The sequence below is a fragment of the Notolabrus celidotus genome, chromosome 14 (assembly GCF_009762535.1).
Source record: "Notolabrus celidotus isolate fNotCel1 chromosome 14, fNotCel1.pri, whole genome shotgun sequence".
Classification (NCBI taxonomy): domain Eukaryota; kingdom Metazoa; phylum Chordata; class Actinopteri; order Labriformes; family Labridae; genus Notolabrus; species Notolabrus celidotus.
The window spans coordinates 34,232,321-34,256,321 of record NC_048285.1 but is presented as its reverse complement, the minus strand read 5'-3'; the positions used below and the strand labels follow the sequence as shown (position 1 = coordinate 34,256,321).

The 24,001-nt window shown below is 43.0% G+C and overlaps 3 protein-coding genes across 3 annotated transcripts in view; 1 reads left to right on the top strand and 2 right to left on the bottom strand.

Moving 5' to 3' along the window:
• The window catches only part of supt5h (SPT5 homolog, DSIF elongation factor subunit), an 18,124-nt gene extending 17,728 nt beyond the window's left edge, over positions 1 to 396 (bottom strand). Inside the window, exon 1 of the mRNA XM_034701634.1 lies at positions 369 to 396. Coding sequence (XP_034557525.1) covers positions 369 to 396 — 28 coding nt within the window. The remainder of the gene's footprint in view (positions 1 to 368) is intronic.
• Positions 397 to 419: 23 nt separating this feature from the next.
• On the top strand, positions 420 to 1,193 carry triap1 (TP53 regulated inhibitor of apoptosis 1). The gene has a single exon (XM_034700616.1). The coding sequence runs from the start codon at positions 555 to 557 to the stop codon at positions 777 to 779; it is 225 nt and encodes a 74-aa protein (XP_034556507.1). The 5' UTR covers positions 420 to 554; the 3' UTR covers positions 780 to 1,193.
• An 8,918-nt stretch (positions 1,194 to 10,111) lies between these two features.
• On the bottom strand, positions 10,112 to 22,971 carry il15l (interleukin 15, like). Its single transcript, XM_034701258.1, has 4 exons — positions 22,481 to 22,971; positions 15,838 to 15,885; positions 12,365 to 12,499; positions 10,112 to 10,415 (listed from the first exon to the last, which is right to left on the bottom strand). Exons 1-4 carry the CDS (start codon positions 22,619 to 22,621, stop codon positions 10,308 to 10,310), a joined length of 432 nt encoding a protein of 143 aa, XP_034557149.1. The 5' UTR covers positions 22,622 to 22,971; the 3' UTR covers positions 10,112 to 10,307.
• Between the last annotated feature and the right edge of the window lie 1,030 nt (positions 22,972 to 24,001).

Here is a 24,001-nt window from a genome sequence, read left to right as displayed (position 1 = left end):
ATATTAAAATAATGAAAATGGTGTTTCTTCTCATTCATTAAATTAGTAATATCAAAGGGAACTTCACTTATTTCATTAAAATTCAGATCAAATAGGAAAAGCTCTCATGTAAATAACAATATCCCTAACTTATTGTGAGTAGTGTATTTCTTTGCTCATCTGACCCTCAAACAAAAAATTCAGTGGCCCTAATCCTCTTCTTTAGGTGAAGTAACAATTTTATTTAAACTTTAAAAAATAAATGAATTACTTTGAATTTATATATTTAGGTTTCTGTATTTGTTCTCCCTACTGTTTTGACATAAAGCTCTTTGAATCTTGAAATAAAACAAATGGGGTTCTTGAATTTCCTCAGAGTGATGACTCACTTGCAACACGCGATCCCTGCCACGTCATGACGCCACAGCGTAGGACGGCGCAGTCAAACCAGCCAATCACATCCCAGCGTTGAAGGAGAGTCCCTCAGCAGCTCGTGCTGACAGCTGCTGCTCCAGGAACAGGAAAATAACTCCTCCAGACCTCGATCCTTGGTCTCTGTGAGGCTGCAGGGGGACATGAACAGCGTCGGGGAGGCCTGCACGGACCTGAAGCGGGACTACGACCAGTGCTTCAACCGCTGGTTCGCAGAGAAGTTCCTGAAGGGGGACCGGAGCGGGGACCCGTGCACCGAGACCTTCAAGATGTACCAGCGCTGCGTGCAGAAGGCCATCAAGGACAAGGAGATCCCCATCGACGGGGTGGACTTCATGGGCCCCAACAAGGACAAGCCTGAGAGCTGATGGAGGGCTGATGGAAGAGGAGGAGGAGAATTATAAAGTCTGGCATCAACACTGACCCTGCTGTGTCCACAAGGCCCACTGAGCATGCGCAGAGGCAGGCTGCAGCTGAAGACCAGAGGGTCTCTCTGAGTGTAAACACAGACCTGATCTCAGGAGGGGAGACCTGCAGAGTTCTCTTTCTTCATGTCCTCTTCCTGTTGGACTGTGAGCTGCTGCAGTCACATGATGATCGACTATAGAGCGCGAATATCATCGATTAACCGGTCCAGAGGTTTAAGTTCTATGTGCAGGATGCAGCTTCACTGATGCTCTGTCTGTTTGATATCATGTCATCTTTACTTTATGGATATTAAAGATTGTAACTGAGGACGAAGATGATGTATTGTTCAATAAAAAAGGAAATGTGACACTTTGTTGGTCATTGACATGTTTGTTGTTTGTTTATCATGAACATGGTTTTATTAAGATAGTAGACATCATTGTTTACTTTATGTTAGGTTAACATCTAATATGTGACATTGAATGTATTTTTCATATTCACATGAAACCGGTGCATCTTGAAGGTGACATATCACGCTTTTTTCATCAACATATATTGGTCTAAGAGGTCCCCAAAACATGTCTTTAAAGTTTATGCTCAAAAAAACACTTGATTCTGGTCTGCCTGAAAAACCCTCTTCTTCAGCCCTGCTCAGAACAGGCTGTTTTCCCTCTGACCACGCCCCCTCAGGAAGTGGGTGTGGCCTCAGCCGTCCAGCACGTTGATCTAATGTTTACATGTTGGCTGAATATACACGGCTGCTCACAGACCCGTGTTACTTCAACCCTCTGAATCTGATCCAGAATCTGATCCTGACGGAGAGGCGCCTGCAGCAGGACCTTTCTGAACCATTGGTCACAGATTTAGTGTTTCTTGTTGTTTTATTTGTCAGCATGTCGACGTGTGTCTTGGTACACAGCTATGAACATGTAGCTATGTGGCTATGCTAACTAGCGCTAGCACTTTTCCATGCAAACTAAAAATCCTCCACTAGATCTTCAAATCTGCAGACGTGGGGAGTCAAAGCGACCTTTGTGTTTATTAAGACAGCCTACAACTAGCATGCCTCCCTCCTAAGCTCCTTGTTAGCACACATGTGTGCAGGGAATGAAAAACGGAGGAGGGGTTGAGTTGTATTTTATACAGTCTATGGGCTGAACAAGCTCCGAGCTCTGACTTCCTGTTACAGACCGGATGGCGTTGTGACGTATGAAAAACACTGAAAACTGAAACGGCTGGTTTCAGCACACATTTACAGAAAGGTGGAGAAATCAGAACAGGGGCAGAATGGAGTCTTTGACTTTTCAGGGGGTTTGTAGACAGGGACACAGATTTCAGGGAGAGAACCATTAAGAAGTCCAGTCTGCAGGATATGTCACCTTTAAAAAATGACCATATTTTATAAAATCACATTTCTGTTAATAAAAGAAGATAAACTATAAATCAGTCCCTGCAGGATCCCATTCGCAGCTATCAACGCAAATTCAGCCAATCAGCACGTTTTCTGTGCGGCCTTCAAGTTTATGCAATCACCTTAACCTCAGCCCCTGTACGTCATCAGTTTAGTCCTCGTGAAGACTTGTCTGACACGAAAAAAAAGCACATTTACCAACTAATATTTCCACCAAAGTTTGCGTGTCGTGTCTTAACAGCCCGTGATGTGCAGATGCAGAATGAACTTCACGACTGCTTGGAGAACGAGCGGGCCAGATGAAGTCGCCTCGCTTCTGTCTCCACGTTCTGGCTTAAATACTAGGTGTACACAAATTAGAACGAGGGTGTCCTCAAAACATGCACATGTATGGACTCTTCAACACCAGTTTCACGTTAGCTGCTATTTGACTCCAATTATGAAAACCTTGTTCTGAGTCTTGACAGAGACGTCAGCTGTCACGGTCAATCATAGATTTGCCTAGGTCAAAGGTGATCTTTTTTAGGCCCTTCCCTAGAGACTTCTGGAGCCATTCTACTGTAACTCATTCTTGTGGGCCCCTGAAATGATTTTAAACAACACAGACTAGCAACATTTACTTCATCTTATGTGGTTGAATATCAGATACCTCACGCACAAGTCAGTTTCCAGATATTTAACTGAAAGCGGGTGTAAGAGCCATATTCATGCTGTGAACCCACATTGTTTATTGTGCCACTGGGTGTCATTGTCTTGCTGATTAAGGGCACAGGTATAAAGGTACGTCACTGCCTGGGTATCAGATGTGTGTCTTGACCTGGAAGGGCAGTCCCATAGGCAAAGAAATGTAGAGAGGAGATCTCAAAAGTGTTTCATTTCTGTCTCCTAGACAACAAGGAGATCTGTTTGAAAGCAAAATGAGACGATAGCTCATGTCTCCTGTTTCTCATTCTTGCCTCCAGAAAAGAAGTCTCAGCTTAGTCTCCCTTTCAGTTCAAAAGGAGATCTGGTCAGAATCTGAAATGGTTCTCAGGTATTCCTCAGGTGTTGTGACTCCTTTGAGCTCAGGTGGAGAAATCAGGGAGCTCTCTCAGTCTAACCTCATCCATTTGTTTTAGTCAGACTCAGTTTTTGTGTCTCAAGTTGAGCTCAGATGGAGCAAAGAAAGAGCCTGAGCTCATCTTTTCAGGAACATTTATAGAGCCCTGCAAAATTAACATTTCAATGGAATTATCCACAAACTTACAATCCTCATTAAAACATTTGAACCACTTCAAGATCAGGACTTTAGATGTGAACTGATCTCTTCTTTGACTTCACAGTCTGGTCCTTCCTTTACAAGTCTGTGTGGAACAAAACCACTTCACTAAGATTTAGTGGATTTGAGAGAAACTGCAACAGATAGAGATTTCATCCCAGGTCTGACCGACCATTTATTTCAAATATGGGCCTCTAAAGGGCCGACCAGATTTATCCAGATTATTACAATTAAAGGGGCGGAGTCTTTTGGGCGCTGGTGGCCTAGCGGTTAAGGCTGATTTATACTTCTGCGTTGAATCAACGGCGTACCCTACGCCGGGGGTCCGCGTAGCTCCCGTACCTACGCCGAGGCCTTCCTTCCTTCCTTCCTTCCTTCCTTCCTTCCTTCCTTCCTTCCTTCCTTCCTTCCTTCCTTCCTCCTCCTCCTTCCTCCTTCCTCCTCCTCCTCCTCCTCCTTCCTCCTTCCTCCTCCTCCTCCTCCTCCTCCTCCTCATTCCTCCTCCTTCATCCTCCTTCCTCCTCCTTCATCCTCCTTCCTCCTCCTCCTCCTTTCTCCTTCATCCTCCTTCCTCCTCCTCCTCCTTCCTTCTTCATCCTCCTTCCTCCTCCTCCTCCTTCCTCCTTCCTCCTCCTCCTCCTCCTCCTTCCTCCTTCATCCTCCTCCTTCCTTCTTCATCCTCCTTCCTCCTCCTCCTCCTCATTCCTCCTCCTTCCTCCTCCTTCATCCTCCTTCCTCCTCCTCATCCTTCCTTCTTCATCCTCCTTCCTCCTTCCTCCTCCTTTCTCCTTCATCCTCCTCCTCCTCCTCATCCTTCCTCCTTCATCCTCCTTCCTCCTCCTCATCCTTCCTTCTTCATCCTCCTTCCTCCTTCCTCCTCCTTTCTCCTTCATCCTCCTTCCTCCTTCATCCTCCTCCTCGTCCTCCTCCTCTTCTAAAAAGCTCTCTGACTAGCAGTAGAATGAATGACATTCAGTAAGTCCTACAGAAATGTAGATGTACTGTAGCGTCCGTCCGTACGCTGTAGGGATGACGAGCTGATTGGTGAACACGTTGATCTTTAATAACCGTCACTGTCGGCCGTTACCATGCCAACCAACAAAGTAACAACCAATGTTTGAATGAATGAAGAACTTCTCCTCTTGTCTCTCCTCTCTCCCGCTCACACACTCTACACCAGGGGTGTCCAAAGTACGGCCCGGGGGCCAATTGCGGCCCAATGTCCATTTAATCATGGCCCCAAGCTTCCACCTTAAATTGTGTTATTATAGCACAGAAATGAATCACCTTCTGAATCATCTGAACATTTGCAGTTTCTTTCAAGCACAGAAACAAAACTAAAATCAATCCAGAAACATCTCAAACAGCTTCAGATGGACTACTCTGATAAATTCAAAGCTCTGGATATTCTGCAGGAATATAATTAGGAGGAAACACAAGAACTCTTAAAGTTGCCAGGTTTTTTCGAATTCATGTTTTTATCATGATGTGAAAATGTTCTTGATGAACACTAAAAGTTCAGAAGACACAAGACAAGATCAAAAATAGGAAATTGTGCAGAAAAGGCAAAATTTGGTGCAGAAAATATAGTTCAGAATGCAGGACAAGAATTATTTAGTTCTTAAAATGTGGTCTGCTGGTCAGAACAGTCTTAAAAACAACATGGAATAGAAGTGTGATGAAATCCAGATCCTGATCCTGCCATAGAAAATAATGAGACAATATTTTTTCCCACATTGCCCGACCCGACTGAAAAACATTCTACAGAAGAAGATCAAGTTTGATCATGTTTAAGTGGCTTGTGGAGAACTGAGGACTTCCTAGTTACTGATTTATTGAGAACAAAATGTCAAATAATTGTTATTAAATATTTCATATCTAACTTTTAGGATTCCTAAGTCTCAGTAGGAGCCACTGGCCCTGAAGTATTCTGACAACATCAAATGTGGCCCTCTTTGAAAAACGTTTGGACACCCCTGGTTTGGACAAACATGACAGTACAACGCGTCAGCCAAGTCATCCCCAGGAGTTAACAGAACACATCGGCAGCTTTAGTACGAGACCAAGCTTCTATAGCGGGGAGTAAACTGTCCTAAGAACGTGTGGAAAGCAGGGACAACTTTTCTGGACGAGTCAACTTACATCACTTTTTCAGATTCTTAAAAGAACTGATGGAACGTCTTTGTTTCATGAGAACAAACTCCAGGTACAGACTTTTCCTCTTATTAACTGAAGACAGACAGAGTCTAGATGAACGGCAGAGGTCATGACGCCCACAGATGAATGTGATTTCCCTTATGTAACTGAAATGCCTCATCTATTATGATAGATGACATGCATGTTCTTCAGAAAGGACATCAGTGATTGTTGCCACAGTAACACACATATCTAACCTGAGTCACCAAAGTCCAGCGACAATGAGCCAATGAGGGGAGGAGGCGTAGACCGACGGTGTTAAACTTCTGTTTCTGTAAGGGATTCAAGAGATCCCGCTCTTTTAACCAGAGACCAGTTTCTGGACTTTAAAGAGAACTGCTGTCCCATTCTTGCCTGATAGAGGATTTCAGCTGCTCAGGGTCTCCTCACCATCGTGGTCACTTTGAGGGGTTATTGCTGTTTTTGTACACCTGGGCCCTATTTTCACACTTATGGGGCTCTAAAGGTGCATTTCAACCTTTTAGCCCCCCAGAACTACTTTCCCCTGAACTTAAAGGTTCCTGGTCCCCCATTGTTGTCTTGTGTAAATCAGGCCAGTGACGTATGGAGGAAAAAAAGTAAATGCACTACACCACCAGACCAGTAGAGGGCAGTAACACAAAGAGGAATGCCATTCTTCACAGATGGAAAAAACAATGACTGTGAATGGTTTTTGGAAAATTTTGAAAAAAAAAAAATTTGGGAAATAAAATTTTAACAAAAAACAAATTTGAAAAAAAAAGCTGTTGACAAAATTCTTTTTTGACAAAAAAACTTTTGAAAAAAAGAATTTAATTTTTTTTTTTTTTTTGAAAAATAAAAAAAATTGACAAAAAAAATTTGACAACTAAGTTGATCCGGAGCATGTCGAAAAAAAAATATTTTCCTCAAATTTGAAATTGTGCTACAAAAGCAGAAAAAAATGAAAAAAGTGAAAATTTTGCGCCTGCGGTTAAAAACATGTAAAAAGCAAAGAATGAATCAACACAACAGTTAGCCTGTTAGCATGAAGAGACTCAGCTGGTCTGTTTTAGATGGTGCTATATTTCATCACAGATGGATTCACTGAATCAACACGTGAGAGGAGATAAGCGCGAGTAGCAAAGACGTTTCAACACGGCTTTAAAATCCTTTTGAACTCAAAAAGCCGTGATCGCAGAGATCGGCCGGTGTTTTGGTTTAAACGGCGACCCTGTTAACTGGAGACTCTCAGCCGGATGCATCCCTCATAAACGTCTTTAGACCATCATTAAATATCTGATGAGGATATTTTGAAATCTTAATAAAAACTAAACTAGTTTGCATTCCCAGGAACTCCCTCTGTGTTTCAACAGCTGTGTAAACTCCACAAACACTGACACGTTCAGCTGAAGGTCTCCAGTTTACAGGGTCACTTTTAAAACCGGAACACCGGGAGGAGAGACGCATTCACGGTGGGCTGAGAGAAGACTACTGTTACAAGCTGCTAAATCAAGAGAATCACAGCTTCTTCTTTTGAAAAGTACACACACATACAAAAAAGATAGAACAAATAAAAACTAATGAAAGAAAGAGAAATCAAGTGAATCACAGATGGAAAAAACAATGACTGTGAATGTTTTTTGGAAAAAATTGAAAAAAGAAAAAAATTTTGAACAAAAAAATTTTGAACAAAAAAATTTGACAAAAAAAATTTGACAAAAAAAATTTGACAAAAAAAAAAATTTGAAAAAAAAAATTTGACAAAAAAAATTTGACAAAAAAAATTTGACAAAAAAAATTTGACAAAAAAAATTTGACAAAAAAAATTTGTCAAAAAAAATTTGACAATTTTTTTGTGGACAAAACATTTTTTTGACTAAAAAAAATTGACAAAAAAGTTGACCCTGTCGAAAAAATAAATTTTCCTCAAACTTGAAATTGTGCTCCAAAAGCAGAAAAACATGAAAAAAAAAGTGAAAATGTCGTGCCTGCGGTTTAAAACATGGAAAAAGCAATGAATGAATCAACACAAACGCTGACACGTTCAGCTGAAGGTCTCCAGTTTACAGGGTCACTTTTAAAACCGGAACACCGGGAGGAGAGACGCATTCACGGTGGGCTGAGAGAAGACTACTGTTACAAGCTGCTAAATCAAGAGAATCACAGCTTCTTCTTTTGAAAAGTACACACACATACAAACAAGATAGAACAAATAAAAACTAATGAAAGAAAGAGAAATCAAGAGAATCACAGATGGAAAAAAAACAATGACTGGGAATGGTTTTTGGAAAAAAGTTGAAAAAAAAAAGAAAAAAAGAAAAAAAATTGAAAAAAAAAATTTGAAAATAAAAAAAAATTGAAAAAAAATTTTGAAAATAAAAAAAAATTGAAAAAGATGGACAAAAGAAATGTGAAAAAAAAATTGAAAAAAAAATTTGAAAGAAAAAAATGAAAAAAAAAATGGACAAAATAAAATATGCAAGAATGTATTTCTCTCAAATTTAAAATTGTGCTACAAAAGCAGAAAAACTTGAAAAAAAGTGAAAATTTTGCGCCTACGGTTAAAGACATGGAAAAAGGAATGAATGAATCACACACACACATACAAAAAAGATAGAACAAAGAGAATCACAGATGTGTGTGATGTTATTGTGGACGGAGGCAGAATAAAAACACTGAGGTAAATCTACCAATCAGACACCTTCAGCATTGCAGGCCCCGCCCCCTGAAAGTCCTGGGACCTTTGAAAAGTACTACCCCCCTAGCAGGGGCTTTTTAGGGGGGAGATTATCTACCCCTGAACTAAATTTAGACCCTGGGTCCACCGGTCCAAACGCATGTAGTTCAGGGGTAAAGTTCCTCCGGTTGAAAAACGGCTCAACTTACAGAAAGTTAGTCTGCAGCCGTCAAACAGGCTGTGATGGCTGCAAAGCGATCCTTGGAGACAAATGAATCCCGATCAAATGGAAGTTCAGATCAGGCGTCCCGTGTACGGAGGCTGCGGTCCTTGTTGCACTGGTCTTAGGATCGATTCATACTCCACTCTCCTTACATGTTTCCTGTTTCTCAAGCTGTCGAATCAAATAACAACATCGATCTACAGACACAGGACAGGAGGACAAATCAAGTCATTGTTCTCTTGGGTGTTCACATCTGTTCACCATAAGAAAACGATTACGACCGGATTAAAACATTTGTTCCAAAATAGGATGTGACCTTTCGTTTTAATCGACGTTGAATAAAAGCTCTATTCTAATCCTACCAATGATTTGTTTTGGAGCATTAACAGGACGCTCATCTGGAGGAGATCGTGTGGGCCGGCGCTCAAGTCCCATGTGTGCAGGAAAAATGCTTTCAAGAGTCTCAACTGGTCCAACCATAGCTTGTCAAAGTCCACATCCACTCACAACAAAAACCAGAGACTGTGGACCGCATGTGCCAAGTTGACTCTGTTTTAAAAGTATACTAATAAACGTTACTTCTAGCACCAGGAACGGCCTGATCACGACGGATCAAATCACTCCACAGAAAGGAGTCCGTCACATTTCGCCTCTGCCTGTTGACCCTGTGGTAAAACCGTTAGAATAGACTGGATCAGAATGGAAGAGATCAAAGCAGAATAGAATAAACAAACTACCTCTTCAGAAGTTGTTCTCTGTTCCTCTCGAGGACAGACACGATTACTTTTTACACATCTCCGTCACACGGCTGAGGATTAGGGCCGCATGACGAGAACAAAGTCGTGTTGTTATACTAAAGGTGACATATTCTGCTCTTCTTCATCAACATATATTGGTCTAAGAGGTCCCCAAAACATGTCTTTAAAGTTTATTGCTCATAAAAACACTTTGAAATCAGATTCTGGTCTGCCTGTAAACCCCTCTTTTTCAGCCCTGCTCAGAACAGGCTGTTTTCTGTGTCTGTGCCTTTAAATGAGAATGAGCTCTCTGACCACGCCCCCTCGGGAAGTGGCTCCTACAAATCATCCACTAGATCTTCAAATCTGCAGACGTGGGGAGTCAAAGCGACCTTTGTGTTTATTAAGACAGCCTACAACTAGCATGCCTCCCTCCTAAGCTCCTTGTTAGCACACATGTGTGCAGGGAATGAAAAACGGAGGAGGGGTTGAGTTGTATTTTATACAGTCTATGGGCTGAACAAGCTCCGAGCTCTGACTTCCTGTTACAGACCGGATGGCGTTGTGACGTATGAAAAACACTGAAAACTGAAACGGCTGGTTTCAGCACACATTTACAGAAAGGTGGAGAAATCAGAACAGGGGCAGAATGGAGTCTTTGACTTTTCAGGGGGTTTGTAGACAGGGACACAGATTTCAGGGAGAGGACCATTAAGAAGTCCAGTCTGCATGATATGTCACCTTTAAAACACGATAAATAATGAAAATGTGTTTTCTGTTGATTAAAAGACGGAAATGATAAAAGCCTGCATATGAAAAAGACACGGAGTGAAACGAGTTTAGTGCTTGTTATTCAAACATGGACACATGAAGAAGTTTTACATTCACTTTTTGATATTTTCCATCATTCTGTCCAAGAAATTTTGCACGGTGAGGGTGGTCCCAGGGGTTCCCTGCCAGAGCCTTACGCTCTACGAGAGTCCTTGGCATGGCAAAGTCCGGGTACCCCTGCTTTAGAAGAGTCACTATTTCCCAGAGATAGAAATCATCTGAAGAGTTTTTTCAAGATGTCCGAGGAACTCTTCTGCGTTTTCCTCCTGGAGAAGCTCACAACGAAGACACTCCGGAGTCGTCTGAGGGGAGAGAAGAGACAAAGAGGGAGACGCGTCAGTGTTGGAGCACCCCAAGGCCGTATTCTGGGTCCTCTCCTCTTCAGCTCCAACATGATCGAATTCATGATCGTTACTAAGTCTGATGTCCGTTTACACCTCTTTCTACAACTTGGCATTTGTTGGAGTCAACTCAAGCTGTACTCAAAAACACAACCCATGAGTGTGTCCAGTTTAAGACCTGTTAGCTAAGAACAGTACCGGGATCTTTGATGTCAGAATTCTAGAACACCCGCTGTTGCTCTCCATACAGACTGTTTCTCCTGCTGACACCTGATTGGTCAATACTTCTCGGACTACACGGTTTCTACATCTTTATGTCACGTCTGTAAACTTCCCTCTAACTTCCTTCAGCGGTATGAACCTGAAACAGAACCTGATGTTCTTGTGATGTTCTTGTAATTAACGGGTCTTCAGTTTGCTGAAATAACAACATCATGATGCAGATTAGTCCAAAGTCCAAAGTCCAGCTTTGTCAGGTCTGTCCTCAAGAGGAGAAGAAAACTACGTCTACAATGTTTGTTTGTTGAATGGAGGTCTATGAAAGAGGATTAGAGACACTGATGTTTCTTTAGCTCTGACCTTCTTCATGGAATGTTCCATTTGTTCTCAGAATTCTGACATCATCAAAGACAGAATTCTGACATCATCAAAGACAGAATTCTGACATCATCATCAAAGACAGAAATCTGACATCATCAAAGACAGAATTCTGACATCATCATCAAAGACAGAACTCTGACATCATCATCAAAGACAGAGTTCTGACATCATCAAAGACAGAACTCTGACATCATCAAAGACAGAACTCTGACATCATCATCAAAGACAGAACTCTGACATCATCAAAGACAGAATTCTGACATCATCAAAGACAGAACTCTGACATCATCAAAGACAGAATTCTGACATCATCATCAAAGACAGAATTCTGACATCATCAAAGACAGAACTCTGACATCATCAAAGACAGAACTCTGACATCATCATCAAAGACAGAACTCTGACATCATCAAAGACAGAATTCTGACATCATCATCAAAGACAGAATTCTGACATCATCAAAGACAGAATTCTGACATCATCAAAGACAGAACTCTGACATCATCAAAGACAGAATTCTGACATCATCATCAAAGACAGAATTCTGACATCATCAAAGACAGAACTATGACATCATCAAAGACAGAAATCTGACATCATCATCAAAGACAGAACTCTGACATCATCAAAGACAGAATTCTGACATCATCATCAAAGACAGAATTCTGACATCATCAAAGACAGAACTCTGACATCATCATCAAAGACAGAATTCTGACATTATCAAAGACAGAATTCTGACATCATCAAAGACAGAATTCTGGAATTCTGTCTTTGATGATGTCAGAATTCTACAACACCTGCTGTTGCTCTCCATACTGACTGTTTCTCCTGCTGACGCCTGATTGGTGGATACTCCTCAGACTACAGACAGAGACCAGAACCCTTCTCAGACTAAAACCCAGACCCTGAGATCCAGATCCAACATGTCTCTGAATCAGAATCTGTAATTACAGGTTAGTTGTAGCTGAAAGTAAAAAGCTTTGTCAGGTCTGTCCTCAAGAGGAGAAGAAAACTACGTCTACAATGTTTGTTTGTTGAATGGAGGTGGGATCCATCATTTCTGATGCTGCGTTCAGGGAAGTCAGGAAATCTGAATGCTGATTGTTTGATGTAGAACAGATTGTTAGCTGCTCTTCATGCAGAGATCTGTTTATAGAGAGAAAGATTAACAACCAGGCGAGCCGGGTTGTGTTCCTCCTGCTTTTGCTCTCCATACATACAAGCCTGCTGATATGTGCTACAAAAGGATCCGACAAGTCCTAACCCTCGACCTACTAATATATAAATCCTCCAGACTTCCCTCGTACCTTGTTAAGCTTCTTTGCCAGGTTTTCCAGCTCCCTGTCCAGTCGAAAAAACCGAACACCTTGAAGAGTTTCCCACTCTTCAATGAGGACTTTGACTTCATCTGCAAAACACTGCATTGTGGATCTGGGGCATTTCTGTTGGAGAGAGAGAGAGAGAGAGAGAGAGAGACAGACATGGATTTCATTATTTGATGGAGCTTCAAAATGAATCGTAGCTCCTCAGAAGTGGAAAAAGACGCGGTTCATGTTGAGATGGAAAGTCTCACAGTCCATAAAAGGAGTGACTCACTCTCTCCATATCATGGGAAAACAAAATGTCCTTGGGTCTGGTCGTGTCATGTGACTGATGGAAACTATTTACAAGAATAAAACAGAGTTATTTTCATTACTTGCTATCACAACTCCAGGGGTTTCATTAAATATGAATCCACATTATAAATGTATTTTTGAAGTTTGCTCCTGGGACTCATCGGATCCAAAATATAAAAACAAGATGTATCGTGTCAGCTGCTGTCGCCCTGATAGCAGGTTTGTTGTTGATTTACACCTTTTGGGAAAAATTTATAAGCAGCATCTAATATCCTTCTTTTTTATTTGCACAATAAAACAGCTGTTAAACAAATGCTCCCAGTGGTCCTCCAGGGTTCATCCACACAAGTGTGAGAGAGTGTTCAGGCCCTGAGCCACAGAGAGATTTACAGAGGGGTAGGAAGCCAGTGTGAGGATTTTAAAACTGCAGTAATGAGCTCATAATTGAAGCAGGACTCTTGACATTTCAAACATGTCAAAACCTGGACCAGGAACAGCGGGCCCAAAGCCAAATACAATGCATATTAAAGTCTGAGGCGTTTGACGGTCCTGTGAACACATCACTTCAGTAATCTGATCTGCTGGGAACGACAGATTTCCTGTTTCGACATCATTCCTCTGACTCCAGCTTTGGTTTTGGAATAATAGAAAACGTGAATCCTTATTGATTCCATGAGGCTGTGTACGTTTAAACCTGAGACCAGGATAACTTCTCACTTGACTCTTAGTTATAAGAGAAAGACTGAAATACACGACCCAAAGACTTCTTCCTTTAAAGACACGGCAGCTCGGCCTGAGAACACAATAACTCTGACTCTATCTCACCTACTGCAAGAAAAACACCTTTATGAAGTTATTAATGATGAATGAACACATTTGATCAAGGTCCAGACCGTGCGGCAGCTCCCCACAAGTCAGGACAGGAGATCTGGCATCGTTACAGCTGAAGGAGAAACCGAATCTGGGTAAAAGAAAGACCTGATGCCACAGTCTCTACCCAGAGGACCAGGAGACCAAAGACCAAGTTCAACGAACGAGGGCAACTCATGATAGTACCCCCTTCCTGAGAGACGGATTCCAGAGGTCCCCAAAAAAACAAGTCACTAGAAGAAACACAAAGCTGGGTGGGTGGAGGGGGGTCAGGAGGGAGGGACTCAGGCGGAACCTGAGGCCAACCAGACGGGTGAGACAGTTCCAGGGGACAGCAAGGAGGCCGACCTGGTGGGCAGGACTTCTCAGCAAAGCAGCAAGGGGGCCAACCTGGCAGACAAAGACGTCCTGAAGGTCTTGAAAAAACAGTGGCCAAATACAAACCGGGCCCCCAACTGAGAACAAGGGACTACGATATCCTTTCTGGGCTCTAGCACAGGAGTAGGTGTCGGCAGGGCCTCCTAAATGGGACCTGGTGTCTGCAGGGCATCCTAGAGGGGACCTGGTGTCTGCAGGGCATTCTAGAGGGGACCTGGTGTCTGCAGGGCATCCTAGAGGGGACCTGGTGTCATCAGGGCGTCCTAGAGGGGACCTGGTGTCATCAGGGCCTTCGTGCAAGGAGCTGATGTTGTCAGGGTCTCCTGGAGGGGACCTGGTGTCTACAGGGCGTCCTAGAGGGGACCTGGTGTCATCAGGGCGTCCTAGAGGGGACCTGGTGTCATCAGGGCATCCTAGAGGGGACCTGGTGTCATCAGGGCCTTCGTGCGAGGAGCTGGTGTTGTCAGGGCCTCCTGGAGGTGACCTGGTGTCTGCAGGGTGTCCTAGAGGGGACCTTGAGTCTGCAGGGTCTCCTGGAGGGGACCTGGTGTCATCAGGGCGTCCTAAAGGGGACCTGGTGTCTGCAGGGCGTCCTAGAGGGGACCTGGTGTCTGCAGGGCATCCTAGAGGGGACCTGGTGTCATCAGGGCATCCTAGAGGGGACCTGGTGTCATCAGGGCCTTCGTGCAAGGAGCTGATGTTGTCAGGGTCTCCTGGAGGGGACCTGGTGTCTACAGGGCATCCTAGAGGGGACCTGGTGTCATCAGGGCGTCCTAGAGGGGACCTGGTGTCATCAGGGCGTCCTAGAGGGGACCTGGTGTCATCAGGGCCTTCGTGCAAGGAGCTGGTGTTGTCAGGGTCTCCTGGAGGTGACCTGGTGTCTGCAGGGTGTCCTAGAGGGGACCTTGAGTCTGCAGGGTCTCCTGGAGGGGACCTGGTGTCATCAGGGCGTCCTAAAGGGGACCTGGTGTCTGCAGGGCGTCCGAGTGAAAAGCAGTTGTTGGCTTAGCCTCCTGGAGGGGACCTGATGTCATCAGGGCCTCCTAGAGGGGACCTGGCATCGTCAGGGTCTTTGTGGGAGGACCTGATGTCATCAGGGCCTCCTGGAGGGGACCTTGTGTCATCAGGGCCTTCGTGCGAGGAGCAGGTGTCTGCAGGGCCTTGTAGAGGAGAACAGGTAGCAGATGGCACTCTGCTGGACCTGGGTGCTGGGCAGCTGAGGCAGGTGAATCCCACGTCTCCTACTGGTCCCTCCATAGAAGCCAGACCAGTATGTCCTCCTGGTATATCAGACGGTTTTGAAAACAGCCTCTGTCTTTCTTTGTTGTGTTTGGCTCGTCACTCCCCAGTCCCGCCTCCTCTTTACCCGGTCAAGTCCCTCCACTCCCTCCTCCTGGCTTCACACCCGCCCCCCATCTACAAGGACACCGGCTATTGTCCGCTCACCACCGGTGGTAGTCAGACTCGGCCTCTTCACTAGAGAGGGTTAGATCTCTCTGTTAGACCCCCGTACTAGTTCTGTGTTTCCCTCGTCCAGCATTTGGCCGCCTGCCGGCTCCCTTTGCCTTCATTGGACCATAAATTCCTGAAAGTGTTTCTGGTGTGTGTGCTGTTTTACTTTTGGGTCCAGTATTCAGACAAAACTGTAACATTACGACCCTCCGTGGGAGGGCACACTCACGCTGTGAGAAAGCAGCCAGGAGTTACAACTCACATGTCCTGACCGCGTCAGACTTCTGAATGATCCCACATGTTGCCGTGTTGGCCTCCCTGAGAGAGTGGTTTTATTATAGCTCCACTAAGGGAGGACCTTTGTTCTGGTGTGAGCACACAGAGTCACTATCAGATCTTCATACGCAATAAATAATCTAAACTTTATACCTAATCCTGAGTCAGCACTCTGAGGGAGATCATACCTTGTAGTCTGAGATGTGGGGCGTGTACAGTCTGCAGTCCAACAGCCTCTGTGGAGAAGAGACAGTGATATCATTATATCACTGATGATGACTTCTTTTTATGGAGCACAACTTTAACAGGAGAAATCAAAAGATGATGATGAAGAACTCAAAGCTGAGAGATCAGTGTGTCGATCTTGTTCAGTGGCACACCCCGGGTCAGTGTTTCACTGAGCGTCCAGTACTTTGATTTATGACCCAGCTCTGCCTTCTGTTCACAGATTAAAGCAGATCGACGCACCAGAGGCTGGAAACGCCACGCCAGTAAGTGTCGAGACTAATCAGCACGTCACTGTGTCAAGAAGAACAGCCTGGTTTAAAGCTGGGGTTGGTAGTCACGGAAAACTAGCATGAATTTGGATGTAGCATTTCCTCAGTACTCCGTCTAACCCCTCCCCCCCTCCCCTCAGAGCTCCTCCAAAATGACGCCCCCGCTCACATGAACGAGCGCCACTGATTCACGACCGTATGATGGTGACTGATTCCAAACCGGTCCCTCACTAAAGTTAAAAACACAAACAAACATGGCTGCTGTTAGCACTCACAACTGTCATGCTAGCATTACCCAGTTGTCATGGTGACACGATATCAGGAGAAAAGTTATAACACATATATAACACTGTAACAGCTCTACTGTTTGTTAAACCTGTTCAGTGTAGATGCTCTTAATTCCTACAGTGTGGACAGTCAGTGAAGGCATCAGGAGAGGTGTAGAGCAAAGGTGTCCAAACTTTTTTCAAAGAGGGCCACATTTAATGTTGTCAGAATACTTCAGGGCCAGTGGCTCCTACTGTGACTTAGGAATCCTAAAAGTTAGATATGAAATATTTAATAACAATTATTTGACATTTTGTTCTCAATAAATCAGTAACTAGGAAGTCCTCAGTTCTCCACAAGCCACTTAAACATGATCAAACTTGATCTTCTTCTGTAGAATGTTTTTCAGTCGGGATGGGCAATGTGGGAAAAAATATTGTCTCATTATTTTCTATGGCAGGATCAGGATCTGGATTTCATCACACTTCTATTCCATGTTGTTTTTAAGACTGTTCGGACCAGCAGACCACATTTTAAGAACTAAATAATTCTTGTCCTGCATTCTGAACTATTTTTTCTGCACCAAATTTTGCCTTTTCTGCACAATTTTCTATTTTTGATCTTGTCTTGTGTCTTCTGAACTTTTAGTGTTCATCAAGAACATTTTCACATCATGATAAAAACATTCATTTGAAAAAACCTGGCAACTTTAAGAGTTCTTGTGTTTCCTCCTAATTATATTCCTGCAGAATATCCAGAGCTTTGAATTTATCAGAGTAGTCCATCTGAAGCTGTTTGAGATGTTTCTGGATTGACTTTAGTTTTGTTTCTGTGCTTGAAAGAAACAATCATCTGCAAATGTTCAGATGATTCAGAAGGTGATTCATTTCTGTGCTATAATAACACAATTTAAGATGGAAGCTTGGGGCCATGATTAAATGGACATTGGGCCGCAATTGGCCCCCGGGCCGTACTTTGGACACCCCTGGTGTAGAGTGTGTGAGCGGGAGAGAGGAGAGACAAGAGGAGAAGTTCTTCATTCATTCCAACATTGGTTGTTACTTTGTTGGTTGGCATGGTAACGGCCGACAGTGACGGTTATTAAAGATCAACGTGTTCACCAATCAGCTCGTCATCCCTACAGCGTCCGGACGGACACTACAGTACATCTACATTTCTGTAGGACTTACTGAATGTCATTCATTCTACTGCTAGTCAGAGAGCTTTTTAGAAGAGGAGGAGGACGAGGAGGAGGAAGGAGGAAGGAGGAGGAGGAGGATGAAGGAGGAAGGAGGAGGAAGGAGGAAGGAGGATGAAGAAGGAAGGAGGAGGATGAAGGAGGAAGGAGGAGGAGGAGGAGGAGGAGGAAGGAGGAAGGAGGAGGAGGAGGAAGGAGGATGAAGAAGGAAGGATGAGGAGGAGGAAGGAGGATGAAGGAGGAAGGAGGATGAAGGAGGAAGGAGGAGGAAGGAGGAAGGAGGATGAAGGAGGAAGGATGAGGAGGAGGAAGGAGGATGAAGGAGGAAGGAGGATGAAGGAGGAAGGAGGAGGAAGGAGGAAGGAGGATGAAGAAGGAAGGATGAGGAGGAGGAAGGAGGATGAAGGAGGAAGGAGGATGAAGGAGGAAGGAGGAGGAAGGAGGAAGGAGGATGAAGAAGGAAGGAGGAGGATGAAGGAGGAAGGAGGAGGAGGAGGAGGAGGAGGAGGAGGAGGAGGAGGAGGAGGAGGAGGAGGAGGAGGAAGGAGGAAGGAGGAGGAGGAGGAAGGAGGATGAAGAAGGAAGGAGGAGGAGGAGGAAGGAGGATGAAGGAGGAAGGATGAGGAGGAGGAAGGAGGATGAAGGAGGAGGATGAAGGAGGAAGGAGGAGGAGGAGGAGGAGGAGGAGGAAGGAGGAAGGAGGATGAAGAAGGAAGGATGAGGAGGAGGAAGGAGGATGAAGGAGGAAGGATGAGGAGGAGGAAGGAGGATGAAGGAGGATGAAGGAGGAGGATGAAGGAGGAAGGAGGAGGAGGAGGAGGAGGAAGGAGGAGGAAGGAGGAGGAGGAGGAGGAGGAGGAGGAGGAAGGAGGAAGGAGGAGGAGGAGGAGGAGGAGGAGGAGGAAGGAGGAGGAGGAAGGAAGGAAGGAAGGAAGGAAGGAAGGAAGGAAGGAAGGAAGGAAGGAAGGAAGGAAGGAAGGAAGGAAGGAAGGAAGGAAGGAAGATGGGAACATAGCAAAGATGAGGAGGAGGAGGAGGAGGAAGGAAGGAAGGAAGGAAGGAAGATGGGAACATAGCAAAGATGAGGAGGAGGAGGAGGAAGGAAGGAAGGAAGGAAGATGGGAACATAGCGAAGAGGAGGAGGAGAGGAAGGTGGAGGACGGGGTAAAGGTAGCTGAGTGGAAAAGAACGAGAAAGATTTCCACAAGAATGAAGAAAGGAGAAGTAAGATATGAAGAGGAAGACTGAAGAAAGAGGTAAAGAGGAGGAAGATGGAGGATGGAAGAATTTAGGAGTACATTAAGAAAAGGAGAGGACACAGGAGTTTGAGAAAGAAAGGAAACAACAAAAAGGAAAGAAAGAAAGAAAGAAAGAAAGAAAGAAAGAAAGAAAGAAAGAAAGAAAGAAAGAAAGAAAGAAAGAAAGAAAGAAAGAAAGAAAGAAAGAAAGAAAGGAAACATCAGGAAAGAGATAAAAGTAGAGAGCTCTTTAGACTCTGATCCCGACTACAGTCCTGATCAAAGCCCCTCATGGGGTCAGAGGGGACAGGCCCGAGGTGGAGCGAGAGGGACAGGAAGTAGAGTCAGGGGAAGCAGAGGCAGGAGACGGGGAGTGAACGCCGGGGACATGTACGCTCTGCAGGAGGCGGGCAGAACGGCAGGACGGGATCTGATTGGTTTGATAAATTGGACCCTAATGACGGTGATTGGTTGGTGTTTTCCCAGGTTTACTGCGGCTGTAGAGAGCAGCTTCTTTTACCTCTTTTTTAAATAACTATAAATAAGATTATAAATAAGATAAATAAATGTTAAAGCAATGATTCAAATAATAAAAACAATAATGCAGTCCAGGGCTAAAATAAACTACTCCAAATTAAAAGCTAGATTTAAAAGGTAAGTCTTAAGTTTACTTTAAAAACACTCAGAGAGCTCGCCGCTTTAACGTCCAGAGGAAGAGAGTTCCACAGATTAGAGGTGTAAAAACAGAAAGCTCTCTCTCTCTCTCTCTCTGTGTGTGTGTGTGTGTGTGAGACACACCAGGAACATTTAAAGGGAAGCATTGGAGGACCTCAGTGATCGGGCTGGAACATAGAATGACAGGAGATCAGTGATGTATGGAGGAGCTTTAAAAACAAGTAAAAGAACTTTAAAATGTAAAGGAAACAGGGAGCCAGTGCAGAGGTTTAAGAAGAGGTGTTCTGTGATCTGTTTTCTTTCTCCTGGTTTAAACTCTGACAGCAGCAGCGTTCTGAACAAGCTGCACTTTCTTTAGAGACTTTTTGGGCGAACCCCTAATAAGGGAGTTGCAGTAGTCGATGCGACTTGTGTCTCCTGATGACCCAGGAACAGTTGACACACTTTTTAACTGTATTTTAGATATGAAGTCATGGATGGCAGAGAACTTTTTACAGCTCAACCAGGACAAAACTCAGGTTTTAGTCATTGGTACTGGACCTCAGAGAGAGAAACTGAACACCAAACTCCAAGCAACCATGTGAGCAGGTAAAGAACCTGGGTGTGATCTTTGAATCACATCTTAGTTTTGAGCCACACATTAGAGAAATAACAAAAAAAAGGCTTTTTATCACCTGAAGAACATTTCCAAAGTGCGTCAGTTTCTCTCTCAAGCTAATGCAGAGACACTAGTTCATGCTTTTATAACCTGTAGAATTTATAACATGTCTCAGCTTCAGCTGCTAGAATGCTGACAAAGACCAGAAAGAGGGCCCACATCACACCGATCTTAAAGTCTCTGCATTGGCTTCCAGTGTCTTTTAGATTTTAAGATTATTTTATTGGTTTTTCAATCAATCAATCAATCAATCAATCAGACTTTATTTATAAAGCGCTTTTCATACAATGACATTGTAACACAAAGTGCTGTACAAGAAAAACAGCTTAAAATAGAATAAATTAAGATCCCAGCCCCAGCCCCGACCCCGAACCCACCCCATAATCCTAAGGCTAACAACACAATATGCAACAATAGTAATAAAAACACTAAAATAAAAAAAATAAAATAAATAAATAAATAAATAAAAATAAAAATAAGAATTTGCTGAACGAACTGAGGAAACGCTCTCATGTCATCTTAATGAGGAAACACTGGAGGTAAAATAAGATGTTAAAACTCAAAACAGGAAATTAAAATCACCAAAGTAAAATACATTTCTAAGATAATAAAAGACTAAAATATTAAACCATTAAAAGAAAATCAGATGTGAGACTTAAAATACATAAATAAGTAGAATAAAAGTGACTAAATTTGAAATAGATAATAAATAAATAAATAGATAAAACTGTTAAGAATAAAAATAAAACTTAGTTAAAAGCTAGACTAAAAAGGTAGGTCTTGAGTTTGCCTTTAAAAATATTTATGCTCTGGGCAGCCCTCAGATCCTCAGGCAGGGTGTTCCACAGACGTGGGCCGTAATAATAAAAAGCTGCCTCACCGTGGGTCTTAGTTTTTACTTTTGGTAACATTAAAAGTCCACTACCTGAAGACCTGAGGGCTCTCACTGGCTCATATGATAAAAGCAAATCTGATAAATAAGAAGGGCCAAGACCATTAAGTTTTTAAATCTCTTAATGGTCTTTCTCCTTCTTATTTATCAGATTTGTTTTTATCATATGAGCCAGTGAGAGCCCTCAGGTCTTCAGGTAGCGGACTTTAAATTGTACAAACGTAAAAGCTAAGACCCACGGTGAGGCAGCTTTTTATTATCACGGCCAACAGGTCTGACAAACACCCCGCCTGAGGATCTGAGGGCGCCACACAGCATCAATATTTTTAAAGGCAAACTCAAGACCGAACTTTTCAGTCTCACTTTTAACTGAGTTTTATTTTTATTCTTAATAGTTCTATTTATTTATTATCTATTTCAAATGTAGTCACTTTTATTCTACTTTATGTATTTATGTACTTGTTTCTTTATCTTAAGTCTGGCATCTTAAGTTCTTTTAATGGTTTAATATTTTAGTCTTTTATTATCTTAGAAATGTATTTTACTTTGGTGAGTTTAATTTCCTGTGTTGAGTTTTAACATCTTATTTTACCTCCAGTGTTTCCTCATTAAGATATCATGAGAGCGTTTCCTCAGTTCCTTCAGAAACTTCTTTTTTATTTATTTATTTATTTGATCTTTATTGTTTTTATTAGTATTGTTGCACATTGTGTTCCTAACCTTAGGATTGTGGGGTGGGTTTGGGGTCGGTGCTGGGGCTGGGGGTTGGAGCATTTTCTTAATTGATTCTATGTTAAGTTGTTTTTATGTTCAGCACTTTGTGTTATAATGTCATCGTATGAAAAGCGCTTTATAAATAAAGTCTGATTGATTAATTGATTGTGATAAAAGCATGAATTAAAATGTCGGCATCTTTCTGCAATAACAAAGGTCGGACTTTACCTAACCGGGCCCAGCAGACGTAAACACTTCTAAGTGTGACGTCCTGGAGACCAAGTCCACACACTGGTCCAGTTAAAGGAACTGTTATAGGATGCATTCTCAGACTTAATGAACCTCTATACCTGTCCTCATGTGACACACCAATCTGACAGGTGCAGGCAAATACTCCTACTTTCACACAACAACAAGGAGGCAGGAGTGCATGACCTCCAGCTGCTGCTGTGTTCATTAATGTTACATGAGTCATCTACGATCTGATAACAAAGATCACTCCACCCAGAGTCATGCCTTCACTCTTGACTGTGTGTTGATGTCTGCGTCTTTTAGGAATCCAGATCTGAAGTTCAGTGAACAGTTTAGGAGTTCACTGATGATGCAGCTGCACCCTGAACACAACACATCAGACATAAAGCACTGGTTCATCTACGTCTTACTGTTTGAAGTAAAGAGGATGTGACTGGTACCATGGGGGCTTTCTTGATGAGGGTCTTGACCTGCCTGAGGATGCCTCTGATCTGGTTCCCGGCGGCAAGTTTCTGCGTCAAGGCGAGCAGACAGAGGAAACACAGACACGCGCTCGCCAGACCTCGTCTCCCGGTCATCATGGCGCAGCCAGCGAAACCACCACTTGCGTCACATTATCCTCCGCTGTCTCGTGCAACAGCATCTTCCTGATGATTAACAGCCTCCATGCAGAAGAAAAAACCCACGTGGATTTTCAGGAATCAGCCTTGAGCTTTAAATCCGTCACAGCTGGGAGGTTATGTTTCCAAATTCTGCAGAAGAACAAGAATGGTCTCGTAGTGCTGAAGAATACAGATTCCCTCTGTCACTCTCGTCTCCTTTTCCCTCCTATTTACACTTCCTCACTCCTCCCATTCCTTCTCCTCTTCTGCTGGAGAGATTAAGTTTCAGCTGCGCTCGGTCTCTGCTCCCTCTACTTCCTCTCCAAGCGTGTGCTCCACATGTTCTTGATGTTCTTGATGAGCAGAGAGTTAGGATCCTTCAGTCTGTGAATCATAGAACAATTATTAAGATTTAGACTTCAAATGCTAACCTCAATGTATCACACAGATGTTATAGTCCTCTGTGTAATGTTTTAACAGAGCGGCAACACTTTATCTTCCAAGCTTGAATTGTCAAAATAAGACAGTGTCAATTTACAAAAACTTTAAAAAATTTAAAACATTTCCAGTATAAAAAAACTACACACTGTACCTTTAAATACACACTGTACCTTTAAATACTACACACTGCACCTTTAAATACACACTGTACCTTTAAATACACACTGTACCTTTAAATACACACTGTACCTTTAAAAACTACACACTGCACCTTTAAATACTACACACTGCACCTTTAAATACTACACACTGCACCTTTAAATACACACTGTACCTTTAAATACTACACACTGTACCTTTAAATACTACACACTGTACCTTTAAATACACACTTTACCTTTAAATACACACTGTACCTTTAAATACTACACACTGCACCTTTAAATACACACTGTACCTTTAAATACTACACACTGCACCTTTAAATACACACTGTACCTTTAAATACTACACACTGTACCTTTAAATACACACTTTACCTTTAAATACACACTGCACCTTTAAATACTACACACTGCACCTTTAAATACACACTGTACCTTTAAATACTACACACTGCACCTTTAAATACACACTGTACCTTTAAATACTACACACTGCACCTTTAAATACTACACACTGTACCTTTAAATACTACACACTGCACCTTTAAATACACACTGTACCTTTAAATACTACACACTGCACCTTTAAATACTACACACTGTACCTTTAAATACTACACACTGCACCTTTAAATACTACACACTGTACCTTTAAATACTACACACTGCACCTTTAAATACTACACACTGCACCTTTAAATACTACACACTGTACCTTTAAATACACACTGTACCTTTAAATACACACTGTACC

Excerpts from the sequence above, each read along its gene's own strand:
- triap1 (XM_034700616.1), top strand. The coding sequence starts at position 555 with ATGAACAGCGTCGGGGAGGCCTGCACGGACCTGAAGCGGGACTACGAC.
- il15l (XM_034701258.1), bottom strand. The coding sequence starts at position 22,621 with ATGATGACCGGGAGACGAGGTCTGGCGAGCGCGTGTCTGTGTTTCCTC. Across the intron at positions 12,500-15,837 it reads CCCACATCTCAGACTACAAG|AAATGCCCCAGATCCACAAT; the intron begins GTATGATCTCCC and ends TCTCTCCAACAG. Across the intron at positions 10,416-12,364 it reads TGGCAAAGAAGCTTAACAAG|ACGACTCCGGAGTGTCTTCG; the intron begins GTACGAGGGAAG and ends CTCTCCCCTCAG.